The 25657-nt window shown below is 44.9% G+C and overlaps 1 protein-coding gene across 1 annotated transcript; it reads right to left on the bottom strand.

The window, feature by feature from the left end:
- Positions 1–1398: 1398 nt before the first annotated feature.
- ACTR5 (actin related protein 5) lies at positions 1399–12143 on the bottom strand. The gene is made up of 9 exons (XM_065754157.1): positions 11763–12143; positions 10131–10360; positions 9180–9349; positions 8102–8319; positions 7632–7814; positions 4875–4997; positions 4236–4375; positions 3010–3142; positions 1399–1991 (listed from the first exon to the last, which is right to left on the bottom strand). The coding sequence occupies exons 1-9, from the start codon at positions 12141–12143 to the stop codon at positions 1734–1736; spliced, it is 1836 nt and encodes a 611-aa protein (XP_065610229.1). The 3' UTR covers positions 1399–1733.
- Between the last annotated feature and the right edge of the window lie 13514 nt (positions 12144–25657).

The following is a 25657-nucleotide window of genomic DNA, read 5'->3' as shown; positions in this document are numbered from 1 at the left end:
AGCAACACATGAATGCATGTAACTTCTGTGCACAGCTGTGACCTCAGTGCTTGAGGAATTCACCCCTTCTTAAAACCATGGGTCTGGTTAAGATTTTTGCTATCACATGTGTATCGCATCCTATGGCAGTAGATTTAATGCTTCAGCATCAATACACATCACACCTTTTGTTCTGACTCTGCAAGATAACTCATCTCGATGCTCTGCAGCTCCCGTGGGACGGACTGCAAGCCACCACCTGCTTACCCTCAATACCAATTATGGGCTGGATATTTTCCTCACAGTCTTACTTTTTCCAGCCTAACAGTTTAGGGCTCTTACCAAACTGCCAGTGTCTGCTCAGGCTTCAGCCCAGCACTGAGAACTGATTATTCTTCTGGGAAAGCAACGGCGAGTTGTTCAGTGTGAGAGCTGAATCTTCAGTTAAACTTCAGCTGGAGTATGGTGCGCAGGACAGGGACCTGGCTGCAAACCTGTGTCCTTCAGCAACGTACAATTAACTCAAGCACATGCTATTACTGCACTCTTCCAAGAGCTCATATCACTGAAACGCATCCATCATTGGTAAAGCAAAAAGTCTGCTTTATTGCTGACAGGATTTTTGGTGACCACCACCTACTCTGGTTTAGTCAGACTGCCAACAACACAGAAGCAATGTAAGTCAGAAGGTAAATCTGACCCTCTGAAGTGGCCACACTCATGCTGGCACTCTTTATAGTACTGTGAGACCACCTTAGGAATGGTGAGGGACTCCTGCTAAGGGATGCTCTGTCCTCCTTCTCACCCGTGTTATATGATGGCTGACACTAACAGTTTCAGGAGAATGTGCTACTGAGAGGCTTCTAACAGAGGAAGCCAGTGCTTTCATGTCATGAAATATAGCTATAGATCAGCTGCAACAAGCTCTGTACTATGCACGCGCTCCCAGCCAGCTTTCAGAGAGCTGCAGAGAAGAGTCCCACCAGTCGAGAGCTGCCCTGCTCAGCTCCACTCCTGCAGAATCACCTACAGACTTCACAAGACACAGAATTCCTTCTGGCCCATGCTTGAAGGAGGGCTCTTTCTTTATAGCTGAACCATGCTCTGTGTGATCACAGCTCTGCTTCTAACCAAGATGTCAGCAGCTGACAAATTCAGAAGGTGTCTGAAGTCCCACTGATCATGCAGTGGTTTATCAGAAGCACATAGCAGGACAGACATCCATCAGGACACGAGCCTAGAGGGCCTCAGGAGCAGGCAGAGCAGCCCCTGCAGCACAGCTTCACAACAGCTCACTGCAGCGAGCAACAGAGACACCTGCTGGACTGACCCATGAGATACAAACCCAGCTAACTCCTGGGCTGTGCAGGGAGAGCAGTACACAGCCAGTGCGTTTTAATTTACAAAAAAAATAATAATAATGTGCAAAACATTTCCAAAAAAACCTGAGTCTTATTATGAAAGTTTATAAGGCAGTTTTTTTTCCTCTGGAATGCATTTTCCCTGTATTCCTCCTTGCTGATTCACATTCCTGTGCTATGTAGAAACGGTGCTATCCATTGCAATCACTCCAGCTGATGCTCCAGAGTAGCACATCTCCTCTTTCAAACAACAGACGAGATGCTTCGTGCCCTCTGAGCAGCCAGCAAGGCGAGCCCAAAGCCTCTGCTCCACACACAGCTCAGGCTGCGGAGCACTAACTTCTTTCTTTGCATTGTTACCTCCATGGGAGGGACTGAGGCTAAGGCTCTGTGCTATGCCTGCTCACAGGGATGGCCTGTACTAGCTGCCAGCACCCTGCTGGGTGCTAATGCCTCTGCAGTCCGTGGGGCCTGCTTTGGGAGGCGAATGGGCACATAGACATTTGAGGCACAGTGTTCCTTGAGGTATTCTCCCCCTTTTTCTTCATAGTCTTTCCTGGTAATCCAACCTTCCTCACGGGTCATGTGCTCCACTGCCCAATCCCGAGCCCCGTACCAGGCATCTAAAATGGGACTGGAAGCAAGGTGAACCTGGAAGGAAAATACATCATCATCAAATGCAGGACAATACCAGCTTGTTTAGGATCTAAACACAGGAGAAAAAATCCTCTTTACCCCAGTTACAACAGTATGCAATTCAAATCCCAATTCCTGTAGTCTGAGCTGGTAATTCAGTGCTTCTGAAAGAAGTATTGGGAAGGGATTTGAAGCATGTTTTCACCTTCACATCAACTGTCCATGAAACCACTGAGTTTCTACAGCTTCCAGAGCACGTGCATAACATTCACAACCAATAGCACTAACAGCTCGAAGCCAATGCTGGAAGAGCTGGTGGCAATGCCACCTTGTTTATAGCAGCAGGGTGGAATACTGCAGGCTAAGAAATCATAGTATGTGAGGAAAAAGACTACACGTGTTCTTTCCACGTGCTCTTTTTTCCTCTGGTGTACATTCATGTTCCTATTTAAATGATTGTTACTCCTGCAGCACAGGACACTTTCCTGCTGCAGCTGTAAGCTGGCTGAACTAGGCATCCTGTAAGCACTATAAACAGAATCTGTGAGATGACAGATTTCTCACAGAACCACAGTACAGAACAATTTAATGGAAAGAAGAAAGCTCTTTCTGTAGGTCTGAAATATACCTCCTCTTTTGCTGCTCTCACAGACGATCTTCACATGTAAGCAGCATACCAAGTAACTTAATTTTCAAGCCAGTAGTTTTTCAGCAACAATTCCTAATGAAGCAGATTGTTTCAGAAAGTAATTGTCTGAATTTGCAGACATCCAGCCAAATGTGCTTTCTTGTGAGTGCACAGTCCCTTGGCTGAAGCAACTTTTCCACGGCAACTTCACTCCTGCTAATGTATCCAGAAAGACCAACTGCATCTCTGCTCCTCCCTCTTTCTCCCAGGTCAAAAAAAGCTGTCATCTGTCTTGTCACAAGGCAAACATCCTCCATTCCCGTGCTCTGAGTACACCCACTCTGCACTTCTCCCAGCCTGAAGTATTTGTGAACACAGATGAAAACATCATGTCAATATGGGTACCTGAAAAGATGACTGGAATGGCCTCATTTCAAGGAGTTCTTTCTGAACTCTGGCTTTCAGTCCGGGGTACATTGCATTTCCACCAGTGAGAAAAACATTCTGAACAAGAACAGCTTGTTGCTCTTTTGGGTACCTACAAGGAAGATAAAAAAAAAAAAAACAACACAACACAAATTCTATCTTTCTCAAGAATATTACTTCTCTGAACTGAACACTACGTGGGAAAACACTGACAGTTTGTCTTCAAGATTCACACTTTGAAAGATTTTCTCCACCTCACTAGCATGAAAGCCCGTGCTCATTAGGTTTCTGGAAGTTCAGGGGGTGGCAGAAGAAAACTTTCAAAGCACTCTGAACTGTATCCTCATAAAACAACAATTCAGTAGAGCTGGAGTTCTTACTTTCCAGAAAATGTGATCTCATACATTCCTAGAGTTTGATAACTTACGAACATCACTAATTTTGGTCTGACATAAACAGACTGATAGCTTGCTATTATAGGAGATAGTTACAAGGGTTTTTTGTTTGCCAACAATTTGGGACAGTGGTCTTCAAACCAGGAAGCATGCAAGACAATGTACTGGTGTGTGACAATGTACTGCCTCACAACCGGAGGCCATTTCCTCAAGTCTCATCACTTGCTGCTTGAGAAAGAGGCCAACAGCCTCCTTGCTGCAGCGTTGTTTCAGGCAGTTGTAGAGAGCAATGATGTCTCCCCTCAGCCTTCTCATCCCTAGTTAAATTCAGTTCCCTCACATCTTGTTTTCTAGTTCCTTCACCAGTTTTATTACTCTTCACTGAACACATTCCTTCAATTCAGTATGTAGTGAGGGGCCCCAAACTAATTTTTATGGCATGAATAAAATATTCAATCTTTGTCTCATTCTTTTTCAATTTCTACTTCTGTTTTACAGTGTACATAGATGTTAGTTGAGTAGCACATGTATCTGATTTATAAATACACATATATTGATGGTTTATACTCAATTTTTTTCATAAATATGAGTGAATGACAAAAAGTTTGAAGACCACTGACTCATGATCAGAAACTCAGATGTAGTTTTCAGAACAGAAAGGCATCTCTAACCTTCAGTGCTCAAGCCTACCAAGAAAGAACTACTCAAATATACTTTCTCAAGGTATTGTTAAATAACCAGTATTGCAAAAGCTGGTATCCAAACAAAGGCTTGTTTGGAAGAAAGTGCCCAGTATCTCTGTAAACTCACCTTTCGAGTACATACTGCATTGTTTCTGCTATACCAGTTTGGTCTTCTCCTATCAGGGAGGGCTGGAAGATGATCTCTGGAGCCCTTATTCTTTCAGTGCCAAGAAAAAGTTGATGGTATTCTGCCAGGTTAAACACGGGCTTTAAAAATATGAGATTGAAAAGTAGAAAATTACACTAAAGAACAAAGCAAGCAAAGTTTCCAGAAAATTTTCTACTAAAAAGATTATGATAGTCTCTCAGTGAAAGGACCATGCTGCCAAAGGTCCCAAAAGGATAAGGAAGATTGACCTCTCCTTCCTTCCCTCTTATCTGTTACCATTCAGTTCTAAAGCTCAACTTCACAAACTGCAAGCTTTGTTCACACTGGAATGTGATATAAGCTATGAGTCACACAAAAACTTAAGCAGGACTGTTTCCCTAAGAACACGGTGCTGCTAAACATGCACAGCCTGCAGAGAGAGCTGAGTGGGTATACTCATGCTGTAAATCATCAGTCATGATCACGAGGACACTCCTGTGCACAGTTCAGAGGGTTTAAGAATCTGTTCCACGAGCAGACAGCACTGTTTGTATTTGGAGAATTAGTTGAACAGCAGGCAGTAACCTCTGACATAAGCTGTAGGTATTGAAGTCAAACCTGCACTGCAGCAACAGGCTTCTCAACTTCAGGTTGTTCCTCAGCAAATAAAGGTTCAAACTCATTAATGCTTTCAACATCTTCCAGAGACTGTTCGCTGCCTAGTGGATCCAAATCAGGGGTCTGGAAACAAAATGTTCAGATATGTTAGCCCCGATGTGTTAGGCACATACACAGTGCCAGTTCTGGTGACACACTCAGAAAACTTAACCTTGATTCCTTCATATCTAAACTCCCAGACATGCCTGAAAATGAGCATGTTGTTCTTCAGCACTGAAGACTAAAATCAAAATGATGACAACCCAGAAAACAGGAGTGGAGAAATACATTCACTCCAAGAATAAAAGTCAAGCACTTCCAAACTCTATTACTATTACTATCTTGAAGCCAGCTCAGAAATGAAAAGCCTTAATCAACAGGTTGACTGCCAGGACCCTGCTAGCATAACAACATATTAAAGCTTATTAAAAATAGCTTTTTCAGTTGCTTGAAACTTGGTGCTCTCCCAGCACCTCTAACTGTTCTATAATTACCACTTAATTCCCTGCTTTGCTTGTGTGGGACTGGAAAACAAATATCTGCTAGCTAAAAAGCTAGCACAGTTTCTGACAGTTGCCTCGTTGTAACTGCTTAGCATTTGCACATGAGATATACAAAAAAGCCCTTGCATTTTACCCAGACATGAAGCTGCTCCCAAAGCTCCTTCCTAATGAAAAGCACTACTTGAGATTACAGAATACTGTTATGAAGTAGGAGCAATTATTTAATTGTCTCATTTATTCCTTCATTACAATTAAGTAGATTTCTAATTTCTAAATTGCTAAAGATCTGGTTTTGCCTTTTCTGTATTTTTAATGTAAACATCTGTTGTGCTATTTAGCAAGCAATAGCAGGATGAGATGAAGCTAGATCATTTAAACCTGCTGAAGCATCTTGTTTATCTCATTTAAGACAGGCAACTACTCCAAACTGAAGATGTGCTCATTGTTACAGCAGACTAATGGCAGTCACCTGAAGTCATCTCCAATGTTTTTGTCATCTTAAAAAAACAACACCACAAAATCACAGTACAACAACAACAAAAAACACAGTAGCTGAAAAAACCAGAATAAAGCAGAAGAGCTGGCACAGCCCCTAGGACAACATGATTGCCTTTTAGCTCCTTGACACAGCCACAGAGATGGTTTATCTTCACGAGTGGATTCAGCAGTAACTGTAAGCTTTCTCACAAAGCCCAGACATAACAAAAAGTCTTGCCAATTCACCCCAACATCTGAGTTACTCCATCCTGTAAACAAGAGGAGTGTGTGATCCAAAACAGACATGCTGGAACTTAGGCACAACCACCTGGCAGAATCAGAAGGAGCTGACAGGCAATCAGCTATCTCTTTCTAGAATGTTTTCTTTCTGACAGAAGACAAGAAGATCCTGTAACACTGTGCTCAAGCCCACAGTCTAACCCCATTTTGCTCACGTGCAGACATTTTGACTCTTATACAAACTTTCCTGATAAGGATAAACCCCAGAAGCAGCACCTCAGCAGCTAGCTTTGGCTACACATCAAGTTCTATATAAAACATGAGAATTGCTATTTCTGGCACCACTCTCCTCCGTGCTTCAGTTTTCAGTTTTCTTCTCTATCTTTTCCTGAGGAAAAACAGATAAAACTAAAAATGTTCTTCTGTGACTTACAAGGCAATTAAAAGCAAATGTAGGAATGGTCTTGGACCATCTCTTCAAAGCAGCTGGTATGTGCTGTGCCTGTGTTAGTCTGGCAAAGCAAACAAATAACTTTCTCTTCTCAAACTCCAACAACCATGACCAGCACTTAATCTTTTATAGATGAGTAAAAAGCATGCTGCTTGACTGCACCAGCACCATACCCAAAACGAACCAGAGGGCTGGCTGCTTACCTACAGCTCTCTGCCTCTGAAAGCAAAGAACAGAAAGGCAGAAAAATACCATTTTTAAAAGAAACTTAACAGTCCTATACTTTTAACGCTAGGTTAGAAATATCTAAGTGTGGTTGTTTGATTTACAACTCCAGCAACTTGAGTTTTAAGTACTTACAATTCAATGTCATCGATTCTATTTAGAAAAAAGAGTGGGCTTGTTGTGTTATGGATTATTTCAGCACAAGTAATGCAAAAGTAAAGACAGAAGTTAGTTTGCAGTACAAACATGACCAGCATGTTACCTGCTGCATTTACAACCCTATAAGCAAGCCATCCTTAAGTAAGGATGCTGGCTGGCATGTGCTGCCAGAGATAAGTACAAATGGAAGCAGTGGTACTTTCAGATGATCTTACCCCTTTTAGGGTAGTTTTCTTTTATCCCCAGTTGAAATCCCTGAGGAAGCTTACTGACTTTATATGATGGTGTACTTTAATCAGTGTCAGCAAGCCTAGAGACTGTGCTGAGAACTACATGGAATCAAACTGCAAGATATGTCCCAGAGCACAGTGCAAGAAGCACTGAGAAGTGGGAAGCACACAGTCTCTTCTCTCTTTACAGCTTAAGGGAGAGCTCTCACAAGTTACTGATTTCAGGCATACTCCTGCACAATCAAAACTCCAGATTTCTGTAACTGCATAGGAAAGCTGCAAACAAGAGGAGCATCTGACAAAGCAGCAAGGAGCATGCTAAAGGAAAACCTTAATCCATCAATATCCAGATATTTATAGATAGGGAACACTCTGAAACAGAAACTTAATTTTCACTGAGATAAAAATGGGATTAACTTGGAGAAAAAAATACCTCTGGTTTGCTGTCCACAACATCCACTTCAATATTGACTTCTGCCTGTAGGATTTTTTGTTTTGTCTGTTCAATGGCCAGGCTCAACTTGTTGATGTAAGACTGGAGTTCTTCTGCAGAGTCCATGTTCAGCTCCACTAAAGCTTTGTGGAACTGATCCATCTGACCATCTTCCAGAAGTTCCTAGACAGATCAGAGCTGTCTGTGTTGGATGATACAAGGTAATCAAACACACAGTAGCTATGTATGCACACTGTGCCCTCATTATGAGAGACTCTGGCTGCGCAGGCTTTGCAGTGCACAAAACATCTCACAAAAAAAAAGTAGCATCAATTCTTTTTCATGCTGCGATTAACTTTAGAGCTCTCCTATCAGAAAAGGCAGAGGAGGGTCACAGCTTTTTTTACAGTGATGCACGACCTTTTGGAAAAGCTTCTCCCAAAAGGCTTCCCAAAAAACTGCCGTATTACCTGCACGTACAGCAGCCTGTCCAGCCTCTCTTGGTCAAGCTGCAGCTTTTCTTCCCTACGACGTGCATTGAGTTCTTGAAGTCTACGTAACTGCTGCTGCCTCCTCTCCTGCTTTTCCTCTGATGTCAGAGTGCTCCCCAGGAGCTTGTTAGAGAAGGGCAGCTGCATCTTGTGCACGTTGTTCTCGTAGTACTCCGGTGACCGCCACTTCTGTAGTTCTGAATATTTGAGAAGTAAGAACTATTTTGTCAGGTTGAACAGGATGACTCACACATTGTGCATGCTCCAAGTCACATTCAGACTTAAGAGAAAGCAGGCAACGGTCCAACCCAGGATTCTGCCCACTTCTTGGCAGTCACCCCTTTATTCAGCTGCCTCCTTGGAGAGCTGCCTTCAAGTCACACTCAGTGCAAATGATTCTCAGCGCTCCCTTCTCCAAGAGAAAGCACTGAGTACAAATAAAGCACTGAGAAGTGGGAAGCACACAGTCTCTTCTCTCTTTACAGCTTAAGGGAGAGCTCTCACAAGTTTAAAACCAGTGTAGGCTCTTCCATGTGTGATATGTTAAAGAAAACACTACTCTGCAGCCACTGCTTGACAATTATTGTGGAAATTTCAAAACTTCATTAATCCAAAAAAAGTCATGAGAATTCTCCTCACCAATTTTGGAAACACTAAAACAGACATGAGAAAAACACCCACAGAGGAGAAATGTGGTCAGGTGAAGAAACAATCCTAACCAGCTGAGCTTTCTGCTGGAAGAAAAGCATAAAACTACTAACAAGATAAATTCATTCCGACATATTTGCCTCTGTAGAAGTAAATCATTCACAAGCAAGTCTGAACTAACAAGGAAAAGACTTCTAAACTTCAATCTTGTTTCATGAACTCCCACAGAGCTCTGAAACTGTTAACAAGCTTTTCCCATGAGACGGATTACAAAACCCTCAGGAGAAAAATAAAACAGCAGCGGAATGTTTGTACCTCAATCCAGGTACATCCAGAACAAGGGACACAGGGTGCAGAGCTGTTTCAATGAGCACTACCCATCAACACAAAATATCACAGCTGGTTCTACCTTCTGTGTAGTCCTCTGCAATGTAGCTGTGCTCATGAAGTATTTCCTCCATGCGACTGAGAGTGATGGCAGCAAAATGCCCGGGGTACTTGAGCTGAAGGAGGCGCTGCAGGTACACCGCTGCCTGACACCCGCCGAGATTAATGCGTTTGCAATTTCTAGCATCCAACCTGAAAGTCCCACAGAGATAACTGAACCCGAGGAGATCTTTTACAACAGACCTCCTATTCCATTCAGCATTACTCATTTTAACCCGGTCAAGTGGATAGATGAATATTTACAGGTAAATACTTTAAGAACCCGAAAGTCTTAACGCCTCTGTCGCTTTTCGCAGGCAGCAACCATCAGCACTGCATTTTTGTTTGCAGATGCATTTTAGCTACAGCAACAAAAGATACTGCTGTATTTTAAGAAGGGAAGCTATGGTTCTGAGGGGCTAAAAGTTGTGCCTCAGTCATATGTAAGATTCCATAGCTGGCCACAGGTGAGCCTTGTCAATCAGAAGCCTTTGCCAGATGTCACAAAGCCCTGCAGTTTGGATTAAAAAACCAAGGCAAAACCAAACCAAACCTGAGCAAAGTAATATCTTTCATCATCAGAATGATGGAAGTCTTGAGGACTGCAGAAATCTCACAGAGTGCATTCTTCTGTCTCAAAGCTACTTTAAAGTCTAATACTTTTTTTTTTTTTGCTGCCAGGTCCTACTTAGGACAGGTATCCTCAATTACTTTTGAAGCATGAGATTAAAAATGCAATGTACACCAGGAAAGCACTGATTCTTTGATTCAAAATTCAACAAAATTTCACTAAACCTGGAGCTAGTTCTTCCTCTTCAGCAAAATTAGGACCTAGTAAGAACATGTACTGCAGGAGCTGCAGTGCTGAAAGGAATAGGTATTTTTATCACTGACCAAAAGAACTTTCTGGGTATTTCAGACGTTAACAACTTACCTCCCTTCCACGACTGGCAAAATATGTGTACACTGATAGCCTGAGGATATCACCAACCCGCTGCAAGGCCAGTTCTGCCTCCTGTTGTGGTAAAAGCTGTACAAGCTATCCACGCCATAGGACACTTTAGGAACTTGATAGCATTCAAAGAGGAGCTCTGACATCATTTGCCTTGAATACAAAGGATTGCACACTGCTTCTGTCAAAACTATTGGATGTTCAACACAACCCTGTAAGAGACAAAGAAAAAAGAGAAAAAACAAGATAGGATGAAGAGAAAATCCACTTATTGATAAGAAAAAGAAGTAATAATAAGAAGTGATTTAAAAGAAGTGATACTTTCACTTCTTTTAAAGGTCAGCTTCAACTCCTCCCTAACAGCAACAAGCACACACTTCATAGGCAGGCTACTGAACACTTCCGTGACACTCTGTGCTCAAGGGGACAGCACGTGGCTACAGGTAGGTTTCCCCACGTTAATTCAAACAAGAAATCACACAAAATTGTAAGGTTGGAAGGGACCTCTAAAGATCGAGTCCAGCCCCCTGCCAAAGCAGCTCCCAGCCCAGGTTGCACAGGTAGGTGTCCAGGAGGGTGCTGGACATCTGCAGAGAAGGAGACTCCACCACCTCTCTGTGCAGCTGTGCCAGCGCTCCGTCACTGCACTGTGACGAAGTTCCCATACACATTTGTGCAGAACTTCCTATGTTTCAGTTTGTGTCCATTTCCCCTCATCTACTGCCACACACTGCTGAGAAGAGTCCAGCCTCATCCCTTTGCCTCCCACTCCTCAGATATCTATAGATGTGAATCAGATCCCCTCTGAGTCTTCCTTTTTCAAGGCTGTACAGCCCCAGGTATCTCAGCCTTTCCTCATAAGGGAGGTGTTCCACGCCCTTTATCATCTCTGTAGCCCTCTGCTGGACTCTTTCCAGGAGGTCCCTGTCTTTTTTCTAACAGGGAGCCCAGAACTGGACACAGTACTCCAGGTGAGGCCTCACCAGGCAGAGTAGAGGGGGAGGATCACATCCCCTGACCTGCTGGCCACACTCTTCTTAACGCACCCCAGGATCCCATTGGCCTTCTCGGCCACCAGGGCACACTGCTCATGGTCAACCTGCCATCCACCGTGACACACAGGTCATCTCCTCAGAGCTCCTCTCCAGCAGCTCATCTCCCAGCCTGTACCAGTGCATGCAATTATTCCTTCCTAGGTGCAAGACTTTATACTTGCTCTTGTTAAACCTCATCTGGTTTCTTTCTGCCCAACTCTCCATCCTGTCCAGGTCTCACTGAATGGCAGCGAGGGCTGCGGAGCTGTGGGACATGCTGCCAGGCTCCTGCTGTTCTCAGTGGTTGGACTCAGCGATCTGCAGACGTCCCTCAGAATACTCACGATAAAAGATCCAACCAACCAAAATCTATGCAAAACGTGACTGAAAACTGGAGATGTGGGTCAGCCCGAGGCAAAGCTTCCACATCACACGGCTACAGCAAGCCATCCGGGGGCACAAAGCATTAGTCAAGGAAACGGACTTTGCTTCTAGATAAGGAAACTACATAAAACTATCAGTGTTACATCTCCGTTTCGAGAACCGATCTGGGACGGTGAGGGCGGGCCCGGCGCGGTACCTGCGAGGTGACCCCCAGGCGCTGGAAGACGTGGTCGAAGAGGAGCTCCTGCAGCTCCAGCTGCACGGGCACGTTGCGGTCGAAGGGCGAGCGGAGCAGCCAGCGCAGCGGCTCGGGGCTGCCCAGGTCGTTGCCCACCTGCGTCTCGGCCCCGGCCCCGCCGCGCGCCCCGCGGCTGCGCGCCGCCAGCGAGCGGAACCGCAGCAGGGGCTCGGCGGGGACCGAGGGGTCGGCGGCGGCCCAACCCGCCCGCGTTTGGAAAGAGCCGTTATCGATCACCAGCGGCACCGGCTGAGGGCTGCGCACGGCCGCACTCGGCGCCAGCACCGGGTCCGGGGCCCAGCGCGCGTCGCGGAAAGCAAACACCCGGCCTGCCGCCATCTTGGGCGCTCCGCGCCGCTTCCGGGCGGCAACGCGTGCAGCGCCTCGGGTTCCGGGCGGCAACGCGTGCAGCGCCTCGGGTTCCGGGCGGCAACGCGGGCAGCGCCTCGGGTTCCGGGCGGCAACGCGGGCAGCGCCTCGGGTTCCGGGTCGGGGTTGGGGATTCACGTCGGTCACGGAGCGGATCACAGCAGCGCTTAATGCCCGGGTTCAAAAGAAGCAGCAGGACGGGCCGCAGCTCGGTGTAACCGCACTGCTGGTGTCCTCACGCCCACTGTGTGAGATGGGGACTGCAGATATTCAGCATCCTTGAAGTTTAGGTCGTTAATGGCTTTTTTTTTTTTTTCCACTCGTTTACCCAGTGCACCAAATAGGTGTGAGAGCTTTTATAATGCAGGGAAGTTATTAACGTGAATTATAAACGTGTGAAATTCATTGCGATCTTGAGATTAAAAGGCTCATTTTGGAGGGCTGTGACTAGATGGAAACACATACAAGTAAGAACGTTGAATATATGCAATCATTCATAACGTGTTCTTACATAGCTGCTCTCATCTATGGGTTTTTGAGAGCTACACAATTCATTTTGCCAAACAATCCCTCCCACAGCAGCAGTGGTAGAAAATTGTCCTGTTGTATTGAGGGTGAAACATGGTGGAGGCTACCTGGTTTGTCCATCATTGCAGAAGTGATAAACACCAAGTTACCAAAGCCACGTATCTGCTCCTACTTCAGTCACCACTGAACTCCTTCATTAAGCAATTTATGTACGTGTATAGATGCATATCCTATAAAGGATGCTAGTTTGCCTTTCTAAGGTCAAAAAGTGAAGGAAACGGATGACTAATTTGACTTTCTGAAGTCAAAAGAGTGAAGGAAATAGGAAAGTGATTAAAGTATTCAAGTATATTTTCCTGATGGATTCATTAGTAGATTGAAATACACAGAGAGACAGTTTTTAACTAGCTAGTGGTCATGTTCTAATCTGATTCTGGGTTATTGATTTCTCAAAAGTTACCTTCACTATCAGTTTCAAAGAGCAATTGAAGTGCCTGGCTATCCTCCCCCCCATTAGAAGGTATAAGACTACCATTTTAACATAAGCCTTGAAGGATTTCTAAGTTATTTTTATCCTGTAATTACCAGCTGAAGCAATGACAGACAAATCAGATGTTTTCTCAGGTCTCCTTATCCCGTTCTTAACCCGTTTTACCCCCTCCCTGCCCTCACAGGGCTGTCCTTTCTGCTATCTGTGCTGAGGATACCAGTGGTCCTCTTGTGATTAGCACAACGATGCAATCAGAGTTATAAAAAGGTAGTTAGGAAAGAACAAGCAAGCTGTTCTAAACTTAGATTAACCTGAAGCTAGCAATGAAGTATCCTCCAGTTCCTTTGGTGACTGAGCTGACTTTGCCTATTTTCTTTTGTCTTTCTTTGCCATATCTACTAATACTGATTGTAATTGTGGTCTGGCTACGGCTCTTACTTAATGAAGGTAAGTTCTGCAGCTGATTACATGCATGCATTTGTAGAAAGTCTTTGTCTATTAACTTCATCTCTAAAGTATTCTATGAGCTATTTTGGCCGAATGCCTCTCATCACAGGAGGAAAATAAAGGTGTGGTTTGGTGGTTTTATACTGTTGGCGGCATATGGAAAATCAAATGATTATGCTTTTCTGTTAAAATGCTTCTGTTAAAATGCTAGCTGTTATTTCTTTCCTTTATTTTTTTCTCCACAGAAGTAATTCAAGAAAGTTAAAAATCAAATAACTTTTGTAGATGTCTGTTTAAAGGAAATGCCTCCTGATAATTTTGCATGGTTTCCAATGCCAGCATTATAGTTCATCTTCACATATTTTGGGGAGGGGGTGGATTTTATCAGGAGAGCTGTTAAGAGATTCTCTTATTAATAATGAGTCTGATTAAAAATTGTTCCTTAAAGGAGCAGGATGTCCATTTTCATTTATTTGTGTATTTTGCATCTCCTTATCTGCCACCAGTTCTTATTTCTAACATGTCAGTAACTAATAAGAAGCTTTGGTTTAGCCTAGTAATAGGCTTGCTGATGTACATAAAGCTTTGCTGGTTTTTCTAATCCTGGAGCATAAGCAATTGCAGCTGAGGAATCAATCAACTTATGATTGATTCCAGTCAGAAGCAGTAATTCTGTCTCTGTGAGATGAGTGTAGGAAGAAAAAGAGGAATAAAAGCTGACTGCAACAAGTCGGGTTCTTACTTAAGATCGTGGTAACCAGTTCTATAATAGATCCCACAGGAGTAGTGACAACCAAATAATTACTTTGGGCCCACAGGCAGCAGTGGAGCAGAAGATATTCACCACAACTGAGGTTTACGTTCTGATTGCCTTTCCTGTCCTGCCTTTGTGTATTCATGCATTTTTTGACTCTCAGCTCCTATTTTTCAAGCTTAGTTTACAGGTGATGCTTATAGAAGTCTTTGCTGCTAGATGTTTCTCCACACATCCAAGTGCACTCTCGTGGATAACCAATGAAAGAGTGCAGGCTCTATGGAGCTACAACAATGGTACAAGCTACCCCGAGTAACACAGGCACAGCTTCCTTCTAACGTCTGAAGAGCAGAATAAAATGATCACATGCACTGTGTAGGTAAAGAGTAGCTGTCCTTCTGACATTGAATTTGGGTGCCAATTTTTCCTGGACAGAGTAACTCTGAAATATTTTGATGCCTCGATTGATGTAAACCTTTTTCAGGCTGTGTGTATTGCATTTACCTTTATAATACCAGGCGCTAGGAAGACTTCTATTTGCATCAAGCTTTCACAATCACAAATCCATTTCAAGCAGTAAGACTAAACGTGTTACTAAACTTTGACATGCTAGTGTGCTTGTAGAACTGCAGCATTCAAATATTTCTCTGTCACTCTTAAGAAATCAAACAGAACAGTGCTCTTTCTAATGTCTTTTTGACTAATGAAGTAATCTCCACTTGTTTTATGCCACTTTACACTACACACAAGTGGGGGAAAAAAACAGGTGCTGATCTCTACTTCACCTTTAATGTAGTCGCTGATTTAAATCTAATTGGTTAAAATCAAACACTTGTATAGGCCTCTTGTTGCCTAGCTGTGATTGAAAATCCTTAATTCCAGGTGAAAGGGATTCAGAAGAACCTTGTACAGCTCCTAGATAGAACTAATTGTAAAATAACAGGTTTCAAAATCTATTTCTAGAGGACATACCTCCTGCAGAAGAAACTAAGAAACAGTCTGCTGATGCATCTCATTCTGAATCCACACATGAAGATGAACCAACAGGTGATGAGAGTCAGAAAGATACGAGTACAGAATTTAAAGAGGACGAACAATCGAGTGGCCCTGTGGGACAACTGAGGCCCAAACCTGCCTATCTAAGTTCAAAGCCAAAAGCAAACTGCAATCTCAGACAGCTATTCTCAGAGCCAAAGATAAAACCTTCCCACAGGGAAAGGAGCATTCTCTGTAACATCATGATGGTGAGTAACTGACCAGACTATCTCTTGGCATATCTGTTGCTTTTGTGCTTCAGCTTGTATTATTATTTTTTTTTCCCATCTCTGCCTGGCTCCCCTCCCTTTTGACTAAGAGATATCAGCAAGACTGGTTTCTGCTTGGTTAATGACCAACAAGAGGTTTTCTCTTCTTGGCATCCCTGTTTTGAATGATTCCTGTTGTACACCAACTAAAGGCAGTACAAAACTGTACAGAGTAGCTACCATATGTATGTATAAGTGTGTATATATTATTAAGGTATGTACACAGACTTGAAAAGTCTTTGAGAACTGCATGCAAATTCATAGAAATCCCAAAAGATTCATCTGAAGGAGTGGAAGAGATTAGGGTCACGTATGCCTTCTTTCCATGTTCTTTGACTGCTTGCCCCTCTGCAGCAGGAGCTCGGAAGGGGAAGCTGGTCACTGTTTAGTGCTCTCTACTCACACTGCATGAAGTTTTGAACAGCAGATATGGAGTCACCCATGTTTACTTCTACGGGCTTTGCTGGCTGCTTTATTAGGCTAAAGTTGTGAAGGACTGGTATTGTCTTAAATGGCTGTATCTGTCTGAGCAGCGTGCCCTGAAGCTGGCCTTTAGCATGGAGCCAGGACTATCCCAGGTCAAATGATTTCTGACATCACGAATACTGCCAAGATAGAACAAGAGCAGTGTCATCAGATTATATATTTAATTATTATTTTTCCATTACTGGTATTCAAAAACTAGTAGAAAAAAATGCCAAGAATGAGCAAGGAATTGGATGGGTTACTTCTTGGTTCTCCTAGAGCAACCTGCATGTGCAAGCATTTGCTTGTACAGAGCAGTCTGAAGAAGTGGAGTTTAAACTTGCCCCTTGTATGACCTAACACCAGCAGCCTTGTTGGTTATGTTGGTTGGACAGGAGAAGGAATGGCTGCTTACGATCTCACATTATTTATATCCCACTGAAAAGTGAACCTCTTTTGAAAATATAATTGTGATGACAACTCTCTTCCTCTGTTCTTCACCAGCTGTTGTGCTCCATGCTTTGTTCTCTCACCTGGACTTTTCTCAGCCATTTGCTCCAGATCTGTAACGTCCTGAGGATTCAACTTCTGCCATCCTCTCTGGCTGCTGATGTTGCTCGGCTTTGTGATTTGCTGCGTGAAAACGCTGTGAAAATCCTGGGCTCCCCAAGGCTACAAAACAGAGGGTTGGTAACTTCCATTGTGGGGATGAGATACAAGAAAACAGAACAGAGAACTGCCTCGAGGTAGACATGAAGCTGGTAGTTCTATGACTGTTAGCAGCAATCCTTGTTCAGCATCAGTGAGAGCTGCTACAGCATGGCAGGGGGGTTAATTCTTTAGAAAAGCAAAATATAGTCAAGACTAAGCCAGTGCACTCAGGTCACAACAGCTGCTTTCCAAGTGACAGCACTGACTGGTTGTATGTTATTAAATGGACCACAGCAAGTAGCATCTCATGCAGAGCTTGGCAGTGTGCTCTGCTGCTCTCTGCTCCAGAAAAGAACAAATCGCTTTTACAGTGGCTGAACACCACGCTGGCACTACTGCTGCTCTTTCTGTTCACCACCACTAGCTGATTTCAAACCTATCAGATCAAGGCAACGGCTCTCAGTAGCCACTCCTACCCAAGCCTAAGCGCAGGGACTACTTTACTCATCTTGCAGTCAGCACTTTTCTGATCTCCGATGTGTGCGCTCTCAAAGTAAGAAACAGCTCTTCAGCATTCACGTCTAACGATAGAAACCAGTCTGCCTCTACTTAACAAGAAATAATTAAGCCCTTAGCGTACGGTGTATGTGCTCCTTCACTTCTGTGCAGCATATAAGGTTGGATTGCGCGGCCAGCTCGGTGGGACCACGAGGAAATGGGCAGGAAGGGGGATGCGCTATAGTTGCGTCCCCTAAAGGTTCACGAACAGCCGTTTGCTCCTCTCATGGATGCACGCGTTCTGCAAATTCATCTTAAAGGACGGGTTAAGGACAGGGACTCGCACCCTAAGCAGCACGCTGCCGTTTGTCCCTATTGCTGAGGCGAGGGAAACTCCAGAGCCCTGCACGGGGCGACTGTGCCACGGTTCCGTAATTACGAAGCCCGCCGTGTTTGTCTTTCCCACGGACGTCCGCGAGTCCAAATTTTGATGCGGAGAGACACGCTTTTAAATAAAAGTTGTTTGCTCGCTGCCTTTCTAGCCGTGGTCACTTATTTAAAGGAGATATTTATATAGATGTGTGGATGCTCCGCGGCCGGGCAGGTGCGGGGGGAGCGGGGCGGGGTCGGCTCCCGGGGCGGGGGGAGGCGGAGCTGCGGGGCCGTGCGCGCAGTTCGGAGCCGGCGGCGGCTGCGGGAGCGCGGCGGTAACGCTCGGGGAGCGGCGGAGGAGCGTGCGGGGGGAGGGGGAAGGAGAAGGAGAAGGAGAAGGATGGGGAAAGGCCCCGCTGGGGGTGTGGAGCAGGCGGTGGCTGCTGCTGCGCTCGTGCTCTTCTTTCTCCGCTTTCCCCCGCCGTGCTATTGTTTGCAGAGCGCTGCTCGGTGGTCTCGGTGTTGTTTTTTTCTCTTCTGCCCTTTTTCCACGCGGTGTCTGTGCTCGGATACAGCTCGGCTCCCGCGGTGTGCTCTGCTCGCGTAAGGGAGCGTTACCGTTAGCGGTCCGTCGAGGTTCGGTTTAACGGCGTAATCACCGCGGGGAAGGAGTTGGGAAACTGAGATGGGCAGGTAACCGATGCGGAGGTCTGCCTGAGTATTGCTGTTCGTGTTAAAGCTGGCAACACTGAAGCGTGTGTTTAGAGCAGTTTTTAGGCTGTGTAAATACTCTCGGAATAGCTGTCTCGCGGCCGGGCTGCTGGCACTCCTGGTGTCCCCGTAATAGCAGCTCCTCGGTGCCCCAGGGATGTGGGGAGCACCGCCTGGCCGAGTATCTGGGTGTTACCGTGCAGCTCCCGGGTGTGGAGCCTGCTCAAAGGAACGCGGACAGTGCTTTTTTTTTATTATTTTTTCTTTTGCGTGGGGTGAACGGCGTGTGAACGTGACACGGAGGTGAGCCCGGACGTGTGGGTGCTTTGAAGTGTACAACGCATTGCACTGCCTGTGGCTCTTTGTGCGGCGCTGGGAGCTCCCAGCAGATGCCCCGTGACTCCTGGGGAGCTGAGGAGCTGGGCTGCGTGTACCTGAACAGCATCCGCGAATTTGTGCTTTGCTTTCCCTTTGTGCTGTGGGCAGATGCTTTCCGAGCATCGCGGGAGCGCTAGAGCTTGCAGAATTTGGGTAGCTGTAGAACTTATTTCAGCCTTAGTTTGTTGGCAGTGATTGCAAATAGGAGCTTCTTTGAAATCAAGGTTCCTCTGTCGGTGTGGGTTTAGCTCCTTTGTAAGGACTGTTCAATTGGGGCTGCACACTGTTTTGTATGCACCCGGCAGCTTCTGTCCTGTGGCATTCCTATTTACTCTCAAGTTCGTACTTTCTTAGCTGAAAGAGTTTGCTCTCAAAGCCTGGGGAGGCACAACAGTGGTGGCAGTTTCTTCTGGCATTGAGTTCCCCCTCTCAGCTGTACTTTGGCAGTTTCTTCTGACCGAGGTGAAGCCTCCAGGGAGCCAGCAGCCTGCACTGCTGTATTCCAGAAGTAGGTGTGTTATGACCTTTTGCACATCACTTAATCTCCCTCTTTTTTTTTTTTCTTCCTTCTTATTTGTAAAGCATTTACTTTGCAGGCACGTTGCAGGGGTGGGGTTGGATAAACATTCTTAAAACTCCATCAGGAAGCATTGTGCATTGAAAAACTTAGCAATCGGTTTTGTTCTCCCCAGAGTTCTAAACTCTGGAAGAAACTACCAAAAGACCCAGATTTAAAGATGAACGTGTCCAGAAAGCAGTATGTGGGAGCACTTAGGGGGGAGCTACTGCAGCGTGCAGTGATACACCACTGGCCAGCAGCTGGATGCTGCGCTGCTGCTGGTTACTGCCTTCTCCTGGAGGAGTCCTGGGATGATTCAGCTGGGCCAACGTCTGCTCTTGGTGCTGAGGAATCGGGGTTTGTGTGTTGGAAAAGAATGCTCAGGATTTGGCTCATGCCCCGAGAGGGCGCAGAAGTGCAGTGCTTGGGGTGATCAGGAATTTATTTCATTTGAGGTGGTGTTTTTACCATTGGAAGGCCCAGAAATGTTTTCCAGTGCTTGACATCGGTTGTCAAGGCATTATAAATTGAAAGAGGTGAGGGCCCAACATGCCATAGGGAAGCTATTGCTCCTTGTGAGTACAGGGGAGTGCTGAGATGCAGCCTGCAAGGAGTGGTGGCTCCTTCACATGTCCCAGCTGGCCAAAGCACTCCACATCCTGCTCTCACTTCAGTGCTGACCTTGCTTTAAGCAGGGTGGGGGATGAGGTGGTGACCGGAGGATCTTTGCAAGGGTTGTGATGGTTTGTGAACTGTGTGACTTGCTCTGGCTGGGTGAGGAGGGAGGATTCTTTTTTAAATCCTTTAAGTCTAGGAGGTTATAACGTAAGACTAAGGCTGAAGTGTGTTCTGGCTTTGTACATCTTCTAGGCTCTTAGTTCAGTGCACGTGGGGAAGTTATGGCCCACATGCTTCTACTTGTGCAGTTTAAGTGCTTTATAAAAATGGCTCAGTCCTGACATGGTGTTTGAGCTTTCCTGTTGCAAATGTAAAATCCATATGGCGTTGATTCTTAATTGAAACCTGGTGGAGTTATTTTTAATCCTGCAACATATTATATGAAATAGTCCTCATGCAGCTGACTTGAAACAATCACCCATAATTAGATGTTTCTAATGAGTTGGTATTCCCTTTTGTTACACTGTTCCTTTCTAAGAAATATGATTTTGATTTGTTGGCTAAAAAAGCAGCCTCCAGCTTACCAGTGCCAGGCAGGAGTGCAAGTTCTGCTCATCAGTGAAATATTAAATAAAGCAAGAAAATAATTGAGGAATAACTACCTGCATATCAAATGGAGGCCTGTATGATTTATTCATTGTGATGTGCCTTAGACTTTAGGTAGAAGTCAGCAGCATGGTTAATCGTGTGGATAAGTCTTTCCTGGTCTGCTGTGCAGTAAAAAAGCTTGTCTGAAATCAGAACCCATTGCCTGGAAATGTAGGTCTCTAACTAGGTTTTAGGTTCAGATGTTTATAATGCTTTCTGGTATTTGCTGTTTGGTAAGACCGTTAGGTCAGCTCGCAGGGGAGTGTGTTCTGTGATTGCAAAGGAGTTTGGAGAAAGAAATCCAAAATCTGATGTAGCTTAAAGCATATTCCCCAAAGCAGATTACTCCAAGAGTCTGGAATGTGTTGGTGGGAGGTTATTCAGTTTTAGTGAAATGTTGCTCTGTGCATGCAGGAGTTCTTCCCCTCCTAAATAATTGTTTCCATCTGCATAGCATATTCCACTGGTGCCTGGGCTGTTGAGCTCTGTGCAAAGTCTGAGGCTCTTGTTAAAATGAGGGTCTTTGTCACTAAATCTTCTGGGCTTGCTATGTCTGAGTGAAATGTTGTCACATGGAAAGTTAGGAGGGCAGTCCTCACTGGGGGGGCTGTTAAAGTAAGCCACGTTCTGGTCTTTCTTTCATCTCCATTTAAAGTGTTAGGGGTTGAAGCACTGGGACCCTCCAATCTTCTTGTGTAACACCTGGCAAATGCTGATGTTAATTCACTGATCTGAGTTAATCATTTAGTTTTTATTTAATATGAAATTGTCCCTCCATTATGACTAGAGATGTCGCAGACTGCTTGAATACTGCTGTTCCTGGTCTGTGAGTTGTCCACCTGAACGTACACACTGCCATCCTATGGTAGAGCCTGGACATAGGAAACGATCCTGAATATAGCTGAGACCCAGCACTTCTGTAACAACCTGGCTGAGACCCAAGCACGTTTCTATTGCACAAATTCCTGTTTGCTGATTGTTGTAGAACTTAAGTGCTGTTCACTGCGTCCTTTTTGCCCTTGTACAGAACATGCCTTCTAGGATGATGGACTTGGATAGCAGTGGAGGACTGTAGTAACACATTACTGTTAGGTGTTTTGTGTTCCCAACCTCCTTGGTACTTCCTTCCCAAAGACAGGATCCTGTCTGACCATCACTCTCTTACTGTTCAGTGCCAGCACACTGGGCAGCCTGGGTGTTGCTGGAGTGGTGGCAGCAAACTCCTGATCAAGTAATAGTGTTGGTTTGTATTTATTTATTTTCTTAAGCTTCTCATATATCCCTGCCAAGTCCCTTAATACAGCATGAGAGACCATTTTAACTAAGAGCCAGTATAATGACACACATTGTGAATACTCACCATTCCTGCAGCTGAGAGGCTGGATCACATCTGCTCTCTTCCCTCTGAAGCACCTGGTTTCTGACTTAGCAGATGCCAATTAGTTGAGGTCAGGTAAGTGCCTGCTTCCTGGAGGAGGTGGCATGGCAGATGTCTTTTCCTTCATCTTCAGTTCTTGGTGAACTTTCACTGGGCTTTATCTACCATGGAGAGCCTCTGAGAAGCCTGCTTCCTTTGGCTATCCTGTGATGTGCAGGCTCTGGGATGGCTGGGCAGTGGTACTGACCTGTTGTCTTGTTTTAAACCCTGAAAGGATTGCTGAAAATAAGAATCCAGGTTTCTTGAATGCCTGTTAGGCCTTGGGCAAAGGGTAACAGTCACAGCTGGGTGTTCCCAAGCAGTGAGAAGTTGGTTCCCTTACATCACTGTGTAAGGTGACTTTATAAGGCCTAGAGAAAAGTGGTTTGCCCGTTTGTGTGGTGGGGAGGGAGGATGAGTATGATGTCCAACCAAACTTGCAGCTGGCTGAGGTCATGTGTCTGAAACTGGAAATACTGCTTCATTGCAGGGCCATAATAATTGAAAATATCCTTCCTCATCCAAGAGAGGAGGTGATTATATGCACGGCGAGGTACCTGTTCTTTGTGAGGCTTCTCTGTAGTGCAGGAGTTAATGTAAGTTCTTGAGTGAACAGGAGCCTGTAGCTCTTGGTAGGTCCATAGCAGGTGGCCAATATATAATGGAACTGGAAGGATATCCTCTTTAGTCAGCAAATAAATACAGCTTTGCTGATGAAAGTTGTTTTTCTCTGTCAAGGTAAAGCTCAGACAATGTTAATGTTTGAAAACAGCGGGGCTGACACAGTGGAAGGAAATCCTTTCATGCCTCTTAGCGGAAGGTAGGCATGAGGCTGCAGTATATACATCCCTGCAGCTGATCTGAGATACAGTTGTTTTGGTCAAATACTCTACAATCCTGGACTGACTCCAGCTCGTGCATAAGTAAGGTAAAAGTAGATAAAGGTGCCAGCTGTATTTAGATGGAGTATTTCCTTTGATTAGCAGGAGAGGAAGAATCTCTCCTGGGACCACTTGTCCCAATGCTATCCGTGATCCAGGAGTTGCAGAGTTCATTCACTCTGCACTTCCTACACTCTCTTAGCCAGTGTAAAGCAGGCATGGAGCTGCCGGATGTTTGCAGGCCAGGAAGAGTTTGGAGCAAGCACAGAGCTGCAAGGTCGCTTGGGAGAACTCAGGGCTTTTTTTAAACACCAGGACGTGGTGGAATTAGGAGGAAAAAAGCATGAACTGGGATGCAAACAAAGAAGTAGAACTAAGGAGAATGTATTGTTTAAGGGTTTTCTGTTAAGTCTGTTAGTGAGGTCTGCGTGATTTTGGCTTACAGTGTTAATGTGAGGAAAGTAGATAGCAAAGAGACACTAGTTTTGTGAAGTTGACCTTAAGAGGCTGCCACTTAATTGCTAGCTGTGAGTCTATGAATGTAATTTAACCCTGTATTATTTCTGACATTAATACTGAGCCAAGTATCGTGGTTTGTTTAGACCTCTCCTACGCAGGACAATGTACCACATGAATCAAACTTCCATGTCATAAGCTCCTTGGGTGAAAATCAAGCAAGGACTCGGTCCCCTTTCAATAGACTGATTAATTTTCTCATTCATTGTTTCATTAATTCACAAAATCACTAACTTAGGTGCTTATTATGAGCAATTGGTTTCCTAGCTGATGGTGGGAGCTCATCCTTGCTCCTCTGTTGCGGTGCTGTGCCTCTGCATCATGGTGGGAGTCGAGAAGCTCAGCCATAAGGATGCTGCTGGGTCTGCTTGAGTGGCTTTTGGGGTAAGCTGATGTATTTATACTTCCCAGTGTGGAAACTGGGGCTCTACCTTTCCTGTGATTTGCTCCAGGTAATTCTGAAGAGTTTGTATTGTCAAAAACTGTCCTTCCATTGCGTCTGCACAGCTGCAAGGGCAGTGTGCCTCAACTCATTGTGCCGAGCACCCGTTGAGTTCTCATTTCAGCATGGTGGTGCAGCTCCAGCACTGGCCAGGCTGAGCTGTAGTGCACAACCATAATCAAGTGATGCCTTTGTTAGAGAATGCCTGTTGTACAAAAGTTGGGTTGCTTAGACCAGCCTGGTTCTAACACATAGTCTAGACTGTCAGTTTGGATATAACAGTCCATCAGACTTAGTAGAACTGTGACGTAATGTGTAGTTGCTATAGTTCTTCTGCTTGTGTGCCTGTCTTTAGATATACTTTTATGAATTGTTTTTAGTTTTCAACTCAACTGTGAGTCCAGACTGAAGGTGTGATTCTTTAATTTGTTGGACTTGACAGTGTTTTTTCAGTGGATGATTTTATGATGTTGACTTTTTGCCTCTGAGATAGCACTGCATTACTCTGAACTTGTACACTGGGTGTAAACTGAAGAATGCAAATCTATCTTGCACCAGTGCTTGATGTTGATATGAGAGCTTCAGTCCCACAGGCAGAGTCTTTGTGAGCAGCACACGGGGAGTTTGTTTGTAGGCACTGTAGTGGTTTCCCGCTGACCTTCAGGATGGTCAGAGTTCAGTGAACCTGCCCAAATCCTGCAGTGGGAAGTTGTCTGCTAAGATCTGCAGCAAGCTTTTCTGTTCCACTATCCGGCCCTAAAGTCACAGATCATGTCTGCAGTCTTCTGGTTTTCATGAAGACTCATATAATTAAATTTGGTCATGAATATTTTGGAAAAACAAATCCACCCCTAATGAGCTAATGAAGTCTTGTCTACTAATAGTTCTGAAAGAGCTGCTAGCTGTGTTGTGAAATCAGTTTCAGCATTCCCAACGAGTTCTGATCCAGCTGTTGCATCGTTTATAGAAGAAACTAGTACAGACAAGCTCCGTGCTGACTGCAGAGTGAGACTCTGGTGTAGCACAAATGGTGACAGCTGCCATTATTTTTTTTTTTAGCTTCTGCACTCCCAAAGAAGCACACCAGCTCTGTTTCCATCCCAGCTATCTTCTAGAGGACAAGCAAGGAGGATGCCCATGAGTATAAATCATGGGATGCTTCTGATCTCTCCACACAGAGAAGTTGCAATTTCTCCTAGGGACCTGTTGAGGAAATGACAGAGTAGAACAGAAGCCCGTTAGGATGAATGATGATGGCACTTCTAAGTACAAGCACAACTATTGCTTATGAGCAGAGTAATTGGCTCTAACTATTGTTTACCAATTAAAAACATCTGCTCCTAGGCTGTGTTAAATCTTATTTTGGAGATAATTGAGTAAGAGGGATCAGTAAAAATGGTGTTCCCTGTGAAAGAGCACCATTGCTGTGTCCCTGCTGCCCTCAGCAGGGCTGGCAGTTGCTCATTCTGCAAATACAGGGACCCGCTCCTCTGTCTCTTCGCTGGAAGAGGTTCCCAAACCAATGGGGAAGAGGTGGATGGCTCAGGCTGGCTGCAGGTTCCAGCCTCACTGCATCCCAGGAGGCAGGAACCATTGACAGCATCAGTGAGCTTTTCTCCCCTTGCTGGAGGGAGTCCCATGAATGAGAGAAGGAGCATTCAATTCCCAACAAAATGTTCTGTATCTAAAAGCGTGGAGGAACCTCGGTAGGGGCTATTTTTCTCTACATCTTGAAAGAATTTGGAATATCTGGGAAAGTGGATTTAGTTTTTATTAAAATCATTCAGCAAAGCAAAGACAGAACG

Source organism: Cyrtonyx montezumae, unplaced genomic scaffold (genome assembly GCF_038088225.1).
Source record: "Cyrtonyx montezumae isolate F1298 unplaced genomic scaffold, pur_monq_1.0 scaffold_9, whole genome shotgun sequence".
Lineage (NCBI taxonomy): Eukaryota > Metazoa > Chordata > Aves > Galliformes > Odontophoridae > Cyrtonyx > Cyrtonyx montezumae.
Note: the sequence above shows the minus strand (reverse complement) of the source record. Positions and strands in the feature narration are given on the sequence as shown.